The sequence below is a fragment of the Arvicola amphibius genome, chromosome X (genome assembly GCF_903992535.2).
Source record: "Arvicola amphibius chromosome X, mArvAmp1.2, whole genome shotgun sequence".
Classification (NCBI taxonomy): Eukaryota; Metazoa; Chordata; class Mammalia; order Rodentia; family Cricetidae; genus Arvicola; species Arvicola amphibius.
In genome coordinates, this window is record NC_052065.1 from 62784482 (window position 1) to 62796351 (window position 11870).

Genomic DNA, 11870 nt, shown 5'->3' on the forward strand with positions numbered 1-11870 from the left:
CTCAAGGCCTTTGAAATAGAGCCTCTTCAGTTCTTAGGGGAGGTAGGTATCTGACCCCCTGCCCCTCTTTTTGTTTTTCTGGGGTCTTTGCTACGTTTCAGCTTATTAGAATTTCACAACTTGCTTCAAGCTTCTTGTTCTAAGTAGCACCCACCCTCTCCTGGTACCAGCTGTCAGAAGCTGGGGATTTGTAATCCCTGTCAGCTGGCCTGCTCTGTTTCTGTGGAGAAGTGGTAGGGAGCTGCTGGCTGCCTTTTCAGACATGAAAAGGCCCTGGGGGAGAGCATATGCTCATAAAAATTATAGGATTCTACAGCTTTGAAATCTAATGATCCTTAGTGATCAAACACAGACTGAGCCCTGGGGGGTCTGGAGGAGGCACTGAGGGGGCAGAAGATCTTGGGTGAGAAAGTTTGGGGCCTGGCATCGGGACAGAGTAATTAGCCTTAGTGGGAGGAGGTGAGGAGGCCAGCAGCCCAAGGGCGTCTGTACTGAGTAGGGAGAAACAAAGGCCAAACGCTGGGTGGTAAGGCCAAGCACTGGGTGGTAAGGCCAAGCGCTGGGTGGTAAACCATCTTCTCTCAAAGGAAACCAATTCCTTCTCTTTGTTCCCACTCTGTTCAGTATAGGGACAGAAGGAGCTAGATCTTCTTAGTACCTCTTGGGTTGTTGGGAGCAGAAGGACGTTTGGCTGCATAAAGGTGGCTGGGAGGGAGAGCCAATACTAGGGCTGTGTGTTCCATGGGAGCAAGGATGATGCTGAAGAGATGGGGTATGCTGAAAGTGAAATTTTACTCAACTTCTAGTTTTGCTCTGATCTAATCCGTTGCCAGTGCTTTAGAAAGGAGCTTGTCACACAGTGAAGGAGGTGGGCATGCTCTCAGCTTTCTCTGTCCCTGATGAATCTGTAAGAGGAACCCCTTTCCTAGCACTAGGCCTCACTTTCCCCATTTAAAATTAAGGTAAAATGGAGGAAGACTAAGTTTGCTCTTAGCTTTACAATCTTGTCTCTCATCTATCACTTTCCATTCCAGATATTGTGACTGTGGCCTCGTGTCACTGAGTTACAGTAACCTCTTTAAGTACCTCTGCAATAAAATAAAGAAAGACAGATGGAGGTTCAGTGTATTTGCGGATTTACAGCCTGGCATTTTTCTATCGAGATGGTGGCCTAGCCCTGACAGGGCCTCCATTCCAACTCAGTCAGTAATTATGTTCTCGTTTTGTGAAGTAACTACTTTCCCTATTAAAGAGTACCACGAAACATTTCAACCTGAAACAGTTTTCTCCCAGCTCCTCTCTCCCACCGGTCAGCTTTCCCGGAGTGCGGAGAGCCAGGCAGAAATACTGTTTGGAATGAAACTTCAATTGTGAAGCCAAATCTCCTGCTGTTAAGCAGGTTAAAGCTATGACGCCCTTGTAGGCAACATACGTACTCAAACCAAATGTTTAGATCTGTTTATTTTGTTCCAAACCCCTTGAGGATTTAAATGTCCCAGATCTCAAGCTCTGAAATTTTGTTCATTCTTTTAGTTTTAACTGTGGTGCCTAAGAGGCTGCTTCCTGCTCTAAATATTAATACTGTGATGCTTGAGCCAAACAACAGTCTCTCGGAAAGCACACAAGTCCACACATGCACACACACATGCGTGAAAAAAGTAAACTGACACCCTGCCAATGTTAGGTGACACATGAATGGGCAGATCTGGGACCTGTGAATGTCTTTCCTTCATCTGGAGAGAAGTGAGTGGCAGCCTGACTCTTAAGAGCCATCCGGGCCAGGAGCAACAAAGGACGCCCTGGACACTCATTCCCCCGCCCCCAAAGTGGCCTGGAGGGGGTGGGGCAAGGAGGAATGGAAGCAGAGGCACTGTTGCTCCAGTATTTTCAATGGCCTCTCATGGGAGTTACAGGGCTCCTGGGGCCCAGCTTCTCCTGTTCCACAGATGCTTGAGCTGACAGGACAGTAACTCCACCCCTTCCTGTCCTCAGAGCCAAGAACCAATAAGTTTTCCTTTGGGGAGTTGATTAGAGCTGGACAGGGACCAGCGGAGGGGGGCTCAGGACTTTGGCCTTGAATGAAACATCAGAGGCCAGCTATGCCCCAGCTGCCTGTTAGTAACGGAAAAACTCATGTGTGGGGACCATTGTATTCGTTGGAGCCCCTCAGAGCAACCTCATCCTCCTGGCCTTGGGATGACCCTGGCTTGGGGTGGCAAGTTATTGTTGGGTCCAAGTAACAGCCAGGGATGCCTGGCAAAAGATGATGAAAGGTTGGGTACAGGAACACAATAAACAAAGGCTTAGAGAGGAGAGAGAGACACCAAAAGACAGGGAGGAGAGAGGCTGAGTTCCTAATGAAGTGAGCCGTGCAACCGGACAAGGCTGACAGTGCCCTTTGCCTCTGGCCAGGGGCACTTGGAATGCTTTTCAGTAAGACTGTTACCCAGAGCCTGGGTGTAGGGAAGTATCTGGTACCAACTTCAAAGGGATAATGGTGGTCCAGAGCCTACTTTCTCCGGCACCTGTAATGCTCACTCAGCAGAGTGGCCCAGGATGCCCAGAATGGGGGACAGACTGGGTGATAAAGGCTAAGGTAGCTTTCCCCTCCTAAAAAAAAATTGTCCGACTCTATGTGCAGTTGCTGCCTATGTCTTTTGGGGATCTAGGTACACAGCAAGGTTTTTTTTTTCCCCTAAATCAGTTCATTTCCCGGCCTGGCCCAGGCAAAAAGATTGATCTGTTATGAAAAGTGAGTGATGGAGGAATTGGTCCTTCGACAAGTTGGTAACCACAGCAACGCCCCTTCCCCCATCATGCAAGCGCGCTGTCATCATTCCTCCTGTGTCTGATGAGATGAAAGGAGTTTCTTCACATTTGACAGGTGGCTACAAGGATGGGAAACTGGGAAGGCCTCTTGGTTTATCTGTCAAAGTCAGTGAGTGGTACGTGGAACTCTGTAGTGTTTAAGATCCCTTCCCGATGTGATAGCCTGCTCTTCCAGTCTGTAATTGTATCAGTTTGAGCCCCAAAGTGAGATGTAGCTCTGTCTGAGATGAGCAGGATTAATGCTAGTGTTAGGGATGGTCTGGGCCAAAATGAAGCTGATTGGCCCAAGCTCTGGGTCCCTCTTTTCTTCAAGCACCTATGTGTCTATGACAGTAATAAGAAATAGAGGGGAAGAAAATGGAGAGGAGGCAGTAGAGAGAAAACAGAAGGAAGGGGAAAGGGAAGCAGATGGCTAACCAACCATACCATGGGGTGCCGCAGAGCCCTTAGGAACGCTGGTTCAAAGCAAGGTCCTTGTCTCTTTCGGCTTTCCTCCCACAACCCCCAAATGGCTCCCAAAAATGGATGGCAACAAATCCCTCAGCAGAGGCTTGGGTCCCTCCCACTGGGTTCTGGGGACACAGTAGCACCTTTGGCAGTTGATTGTAGTGGGTAACTAACAAGCTGGGGGCCAGAGGTCCCATCCTTCTCCTCCTCCTCCTCCTCCCCCTCCCCCCCAGAGGGCTAGAAAGTGTATGGAGAGGATCCAAAGGCCAGGGGGTGAGCCCACATTTTCCCAGATCCTGGGAGAAGGGCCTGGCAAGTTTCAAGGCATTCATGGGGGAGAATTTGCTTAATGAGTTTGGAACACTGAGAGCGTTGGCTCAGAGGAGATGGTCAGGTGGGCTGAAATGCTGTGTGCACAGGTTTAGGAACAAGTGTGCTGGTGGCAAAAATGTAAATGCTGAGCAGGGTGGGATGAAGGGGTGGGGTTGGGGAGGATCACATGATGGCAAGCCAGAGGGATTAAATGGGCTCTTCAGGAGCAGGGGAGCCTGGCAGCAGTTCTCCGTTGGGGTCCGGATCGTGGGACAACATCTTATCCTTGCTGGAATCTCTCTGCTCTTTCTTGAACATCTTTTGATGCATCAGAGGGACGAAGAAGAGGATAACAGCCCCAATAATGGGGGGCACACCCGCAAAGTAGAAGGCCACATGGTAGTCACCAAAGCAGTTTCGAAGGAGGCCTGAAAGGGTCAAGAGACATGAGCTTAGTTTAGCTTTTCCCTGCAACCCAGAGGTGCTCTCTCTCTCCTCTTCTAGGGCCAGCCCACTGCCAATCAAGAGTGTTGGGCTGTGCTGCCCTGATTCAAAAGCTCCCTCAACTTCAAGGCAAAATGCCCCTGAGGTGAATATTCATCAGCAAAGATGCTAATGAAGCTTCTTTTAAAGTTTCTGTGGTTGTCTTTCATTAAGCTACTTAGCCACCTTTCAGTCACTCCTAGAGCTAGAGTTACAAAGGAATGGAGTTCAAAAGACTCAAGAGAATGGTTCATGGTGGAAGACCCCAACCCCCTTCCCTCCTACTCTCAAATTGTTCTTGTGCAGCAATTCAGCTGAATTCCTGTCTTATTTTACATTTATTTATTATTCCTGCCTGTGTATGATGTGTGTGTGTGGGCACATGCATTACATGCATACGATCATGCAGAAGTTGGAGGAGTTGTCTCTCCTTCCACTTTTACATATATTTCAGGGGTAACACTTAGATCAGGGGGCTCGCATGGCAAGCACTTTCTAGCCCTCGTATTGACCTTTTCCCTGAAGTTCCAGTTGCCCTAGGCGAAAGCTGCGCTGAATGTGTGTATCTTCTTCCAGCTCATCTATGCACAAGTCCTTTGGGTTATTCAGGCTGCCAATACTATGGGGGTGTGTTTGATTTGAGAAGTTTACCTAGGAAGCTAATAGGAGGGACCTCACTGTGAAGATGAGTCCAGAAATAAATACCTAAGAAAGGTGAGAAGACCCTTGTCCTTTTGTTTATTCAGGAAATAAACAAAGTGGACAGAATTGTGATTCCTCTGAGACTCTTTGGGTGGGTAGAGGCTCTTCTGGTAGGCAGGACAGTGTTCCCACTGCACGAGAGCTTTGAAGGAAGATTTGCCACGGACGCACAGAGTTCTCACAATGCCTCGTGCATAAAATGCTGTTCCAGGAGTGTTTTTTAAAAAATATTTATTTATAATGTATATAATATTCTGTCTGTGTATATGCCTGAAGGCCAGAAGAGGGCACCAGACATCATTGCAGATGGTTGTGAGCCACCATGTAGTTGCGGGGAATTGAACTCAGGACCTTTGGAAGATCAGGCAATGCTCTTAACCGCTGAGCCATCTCTCCAGCCCCCCAGAAGTGTTTTTTTGAATTAGGCCATCTAACAAACCTAAGGGAAGTGACCAAACGAGCTGATATCTGTAGTAACTCCCTGGAAAGGAGACAGAGTTCTCTCTTCACTGGTTTTCTGGTTTCATGTGTCCCGTTAGTACCCACTATGCTCTTTTGGGAGGGAGGTGGAGGGAGAAATTTGCACACTGAGATGTCAACACCAGCATTTGGCCAGTCCTGGACTATTTCCTTCATTAAATCTTCACTATGGGTTCAGTTCCAAAGCCAGTAGAGGAGGAGCAGGAAGGGGAGGGTGTCTATAGTTTCAGTAAAACCAGGGCCAACTTTCTCTTTTACCTCTTCCTTGACTCAACTGCCTTGAAATTAATCACGGCACTGTGGAGAGAGTAAAGAAAAACTTGGACCAAAGTCAGTGTGATGTGCATACCTAAGGAAGTATTACAACTTGGATGGCTGAATCAGGAAGAGGAAGAGGTGGAGGCCAGCTTCATCTCCCAGGTCACCCTAGGCTGCACAGTGATTGAGCAAGCTAACTTTACTTTTCTCTCTACTCTCTAGAAGGAGCTACGCTGTCTACAGTGAAAGGCGAGTGAATCAGACAGCCCTGAACAACCCATGCCCTTGTATGGTTAATCTCTTCCGTCATGGGTTTCATGACTCTGACAAAGATGTTTATACAGAAAATGGGGGGGGGGGACGAGCAGAGGTCTCAAGCAGAGGGACTTTAAAGAGCTAGGCTCTCCCCCTCAAAAACAGGACTCACACCTTCCTCAGAGATCAGCCTCACCTGCAATGGGAGGCCCAGCGATCATTGGCAGGGCCATCATGCCCAGGAGGTAGCCAATGGCCTGTGAAGCCTGCATTGGTCCCACCAGCTCAAATGCAATCGGAGCCATGATGGTGATGAAGAAGCCATCACATAGACCCAGGAAGAGGCAGACAACGATAAGGCCCCAGAAGTCCCGGCACAGGGGAATCATCATAGACATCAGGCCCAGGAGCAGGAATGAGAGGACCTAGAGAAACAAGAACCTGAAATCACATTTCTTTGCTGAGATCTTTGTTGCCAGCATCTGAAAATGGGACTGTGTGGAATGTCAGCAGAGAGAGCAGTTGGAGTATGTTTACTATGTACTCAAGCCCTGCCTAAGTCCTTCCTTCCCTGAGGGGTTTGGCCTTTAAGAGAGCCCCTGTGTAGTTGAATCTAACAGGATTAAAAAAACAAAACAAAACAAAAAACCTTGTGAGAGTTTGCCTTGCCCATAGCCAAAGAAGTTGGCCTTTGCAATGGATCCTGAGCCAAGGGAGGAATCACTATTTCTGTTTTCTGATCCTGAGACAGGATTTGGGATCAAGCTATGTTGCTTACTTGGGAGGAAGAAGGGAGAAGGCAAGGAAGGGTTGCTGATGATTACACAGGGGGTTCAATGCAAAGTGCAGTTTATTAAAATGAGCAAGGAGCCAGTGTTCATCTTTGTTGGGGTAGAATTTAGGAAATACCTGGGTCTGAGAGATGCCATTGGGAGGTTCTCTCAAGTTTTCTTATGCTTTAGGATATGGGCCACATCCTCTCTCAGATATTTCAGGCATCGTGGTTCTGAGAACCTTTGAACCTGGAAAGATACTCTGAGAAGGCAACAGAGAGGCTGTGCATAGGTGCTAAGCCAACATAAAGGTATCTGCAGCACCCAAAAGCAGCCCAGGAGCACTGACTAGTCACTGTGATTTCTTCGGGCTGAGCAAAATGACTCCAAATGGAAGAACCCGTCTTTCTAGAGACTAGGTTTTATTTTTTTCTTCTGGAACTCCCATCCTCTCTCTGGTTTTTAATTAAGGCCATTTGCAATCTGTGTCTGTGAGCCAGACTTTTGAAGCCTGGGACTGTGGGCATAGAGAGGACACCCCATTTCCAGCCCACTGCAGCTGGTTGAGCCAGGTCATCTTGGGGCCAGATCTAAGACCTGATGTGTTTACTAAGACTTTAGGATGCCCGCAGATTTTCCAAAAGCCTACAATTGACCATATGCAGGGAAACATACCCAGAAACACATAGAAGAAACACAAGTCAAATCTGTTTTATGCCCTACAGCTTTTCTGTGTTGTTGCTGACAGTGGCTTTGTTAGGTTAGGAGCTGATTTCTGGAGAAGATAATGGCATCTTAGAATGTTTTTACTGGGAGACTTTGAACTTGGTTCATGCCATTTTGAGGTAGTTACATAGAAGTTACCAATAAGAACTGAGCCACCCCATCTTCTGTAGGAGGCTCACATGCAATCATGAGCTAAAATCAGACCCACCTATCAATCAAGCCGATCATGGCAGTTAAAAGTTAGTATCATTATATACGACAAAGTCCATTAGCTGATCTCCATTAGCTGAAATTGCTAACTGTTGTATCTAGCTCTCTCTTATCCTCCATGAGGCCTAGTCAAGGCTTGGAAATTTATAATCCCTCCTCAAACTGGAGCACAGGCTTCAAAAATGGTCTCAAATGAGGTCATTTGGCATGCTGTTTCTATTTCCTTTCTAACAGACTTTCTAATAGTCATCCAGGGGCTAGATGCCTGGCATGGCTGTTGGTTTGACTAACTGTAGGGAACCACAGGGTCTACAGGGTGGCTCTTGAGAATCTGAAGCCTCGTGCCCTCCTCTCCTTACCCATGCCTAATTTCTGAAGCTGACACTGAGAGCAAAGGAGGTCACCAGTTCTCAGGATGGAGCATCTTGAAAAGCTGAAAAGAAGCCAGTGGCGCACACCTTTAATCCCAGCACTCGGGAGGCAGAGGCACGCAGATCTCTGTGTGTTAAAGGTCAGCCCGATCTACAGAGTGAATTCCAGAACAGCTAGAACTGTTACACAGAGGAAACCCTGCCTTGAAAAACCAAAAACTAAAAAACTTAAAAAGAAAGAAGCTCATTCATTGTCTTGTGCTTTGGTCCTAAAATGCTCAGTTTTCTTTTTGAAAAAGTGTGTGTGTATGTGTGTGTGTGTGTGTGTGTGTGTGTGTACATTTGTGGATTCAGATGCATGTGCATGTGTCAGCACTTATGTGGAGGCCAGAGGACAACTCCAGGTGTCAGCTTCACTCAGGAAGACTGTTTACCTCTTTTGAGAAAGAGTCCCTCTGGCCTGAAGTTCAACAATTAAGCTAGAATAGCTGGCTATCAGGCTCCAGAGACCCTCTTATCCTTCCCTCCCCAGGGATTCCAAGAGAGCACAACCGTGTGTGTGTGTGTGTGTGTGTGTGTGTGTGTGTGAGAGAGAGAGAGAGAGAGAGAGAGAGAGAGACAGTGTGCATGTGGAGGTCAGAGGACAACTTTGTAGTGTGGATTCTCTCCTTCCACCTTTATGTTGACTCTGAGAACTGAGAATTGAACTCAGGTCGTCAGGCTTGTGTGGCAAACACCTCTACCCACTGAGCCATCTTGCTGTCCCCTCTTTTATTATTGTCAAGTTTTTAAAAACATGGCGTCTGCCCAGAAAGACAAGTATCACATGTACTCACTCATAAGTGGTTTTTAAACATAAAGCAAAGAAAACCAGCCTACAAATCACAATCCCAGAGAACTTAGACAACAGTGAGGACACTAAGAGAGACTTACATAGATCTAATCTACATGGAAAGTAGAAAAAGACAAGATCTCCTGAGTAAATTGGGGGCATGGGGACCTTGGGAGCGGGTTGAAGGGGAGGGGAGAGAGAGGGAAGGGAGCAGAGAAAAATGTAGAGCTCAATAAAATCAATCAAAAAATAAATTAAAAACCAAAACCAAAAAAAAACCCCATGGGGTTTGATGATCAAATTCAGGTCCCTATACTTATAAAGAAATCAGTTTACTGGCTGAAGCACACCCGCCCCAGGCCCACACTCTCAAAATTCATAACACAAGGGAGTTAGGCTATACAGTGATGATGATTTCTCAGCTACATTCTAGTGTTATTTTATATTATTCTAAGTGGTGAAACTGGGTCAAGTATGAGGAAGGAAAATGGGGGGAAGCTAGCAGAAGTCCCGATTCGACCTAGCTCAGCCCCTAACTAGCTGTGCCTCCTTGTCCCTTGGAGCTCTACCTGCACATAAGAAAGCAAAAGCAGTCTAGGCCTGGCTATCTGCTGGGAACCATGCTGAGAGGCGCATGTGGGCTACAGCACCAGGCAGGGGCTGCTGCCTCAGTGAACAAGAACGCTCTGGCTCAGTGCCAGCTTGTCTTATTTTCTGCTCTCTCTGGCATCTTGAAGCTGCTAACACTGGCAGGGAGGGCCCATGGTGGGGCACATGTGAAAGGGGCTGGGAGAGCACATATTCTCCTATCCAAAAGGCACTCAGATAAAGCACTTGCTGATCTTTGCACTGGAATTAAGCATTTCATAATTTGTTTATCCTAGTCATAAACCCTTCGTTTGACCTTGGCCAGTTCATTTATCTCTCAGACTTGGGCCTGCTATCCATAATTTAGAGAAATACAGGTGTGCTAGTTAGGTTTTTTTTTTTTAACTTGACACAAGCTAGGGTTATCTAAAGAAGAGGGAACCTCAAGTGAGAAAACGTTCTCATCAGACTGGCTTTTAGGCAAGCCCATGGGACATTTCTTTGGGAGGGCTGTTTAAGACAGGGTTTCTCTGTGTAACAGCTCTGGCTGTCCTGGAACTCGCTCTGTAGACCAGGCTGGCCTCAAACTGAGAGACTCACCTGCCTCTGCCTTCTGAGTGCTGGGAATAAAGTCGTGAGCCACCTCTACCCTGCTGACTATGAGACACTTTATTAATTGATGATTGATGTAGAAGGGTTCAGGCCACTGTGTGTAGTGTCATATCTGGGCAGATGATTCTTGGTTCTATAATAAAGCAGGCTGAGCAAGCCAGTTAGCAGCATTCTTCCATGGTCTTTATTTCAGTTCCTGTTTCCAAGTTCCTGCCCTGACTTCTGGTTATGATGGAGTATATAAGATGTAGCATAAAACAAACCCTTTCCTCCCCAAGTTGCTTTTGGTTATACATGGTGTTTGCTTCTGTATGGTGTTTACCTTATCCGTAGAAAGCAAGCTAGGACAACAGGATATGAGAAGCACGCTGCACAGGAGCGCAGCTCTGCCACTCCTGTGGAAGAAGCTGGTCCCTCAGTTTCTGCTTCAGTGTGATGCTAGGTTGGCCTGGATGGACTACAACCCATAACTCCAGGGAAGCAGTCACCAGCTATTGCAACCAGAAGAATCAAATTCCACAGAAAGATGAATCATATCCCTATCCACGACACCTGACGGCATTTGAGAACTCATTTGGCACTGCCAATGACCACGGAATTCCCACTACAATTAGTCAGGGCCTCACAGAAGTACTTTTAGGGTTTTCCCAGGAGAGAAGGGAGTTCAAACTCACCGTATTCCTGGTGGGTAATTTGTGATTGTTTGCGTTCTGTGGCTGCTTTTATTCTTCCAAAGACTGTAAAGGAGATGCAATTACAGTCTGGCATCTCCTGGCAAGCTTGGTTGCAGGATCAGAACCATGAGCCAGACCAGAAAGGGTACTACTGCTGTTAGGGAGACAAAAACTGCCTGTATTCGAACCAGACAGAACCCAGGCCACAGAAAAAGATATCACTAGAATACTTGGACGGTCACTGCCCACAGTAGGAAGAAACCTGTATCACTCTCAGAGGCCTAAACTGGACCCTCTCTCTATTTGTTTTGATGCTTGATTTTATGCAAAGTTAGGAAAGGGGAGAATTATTCTCGCTGCACAAATAGGACAGTGAGGGCTAGAGAGAAGGAGTGAGGTTTGGCTTTTTCTGGTATGACTTTGGTGTCCACGATGGAATTTCAGGTTTGTTTGTTTGTTTGCTTGTTTGATAAAGGGTATCTCAACATAGCTCTAGCTGTCCTGAGACTTGCTATGTAGATCAAACTGGTCTTGAACTCACAGAGATCTGCCTGTCTCTACGAGAGATGGCATTTCAGAGCTAATGCCTGATGCTAACAAGGTAGCTCTGGAAATTTGCAAGGTGGTGGACCTGGGCCTGGAGAGAGAGGCACTGGGCTATAGAGTGCTTCAGATCTCAACATAGTATAGGAAAGCCATGAACAAATCTTGCTTGGGGGACACATCTAACTTGTGGCCTGACTTTTCCATTTTCATTTGCTGGCCTATTATTAATACAGAACTACCTGTCATATGTTCTGCAAGGTTCCATACACACACCTCTCACGGAATCTTTGCTCCATTTTAGTGAAGGAGGAATAGGGGAAACCAAGGCAGAGAGAATTTAAGTATCTCTCATGTGCAACGTTAGGGCCCAGAGAACTTCAGTGGCTCACCTTACAGCCTATCGCAGAGCCCAGGGATAACCTGTGATAGGTTGTGCACAAGTGGACACGCACCTGCAAGTATATCTTCTTAAGCCCAGGAATGGAGTCACTGATGTGGCCTGACACAAGACGTCCGAGGCCTGAGGTAGCCCCAATACACACCAAGAGCACCCAGGTCTCCTTGATTTCCTTGAACTCGTCTTCCACATATTTCGTCTGAAAAGCATAACACCAGGATCCCCAGAACAAGAGGAGAAAGGTGAACTGACTGGTTAAATGCAGAAATACCCAGGGTTTTCTACTACTCCCTTCCCTGGACCAGGACAGAAGTCTCCGATTGGAGTAGTACCTCCCAGCTCCTGGGAAAGGGCCCTGGCTGCTTCTAGCAATCA

At 47.0% G+C, this 11870-nt stretch overlaps 1 protein-coding gene across 1 annotated transcript in view; it reads right to left on the reverse strand.

Moving 5' to 3' along the window:
- Window positions 1–1444: 1444 nt before the first annotated feature.
- The window catches only part of Slc16a2 (solute carrier family 16 member 2), a 122987-nt gene continuing 112561 nt past the window's right edge, over window positions 1445–11870 (reverse strand). The window contains exons 4-6 of the mRNA XM_038317184.2: window positions 11551–11694; window positions 5963–6191; window positions 1445–4016 (exon numbers count right to left, since the gene is read on the reverse strand). Of these exons, the coding sequence (XP_038173112.1) occupies window positions 3796–4016; window positions 5963–6191; window positions 11551–11694 (594 nt within the window). The 3' untranslated portion in view covers window positions 1445–3795. The remainder of the gene's footprint in view (window positions 4017–5962; window positions 6192–11550; window positions 11695–11870) is intronic.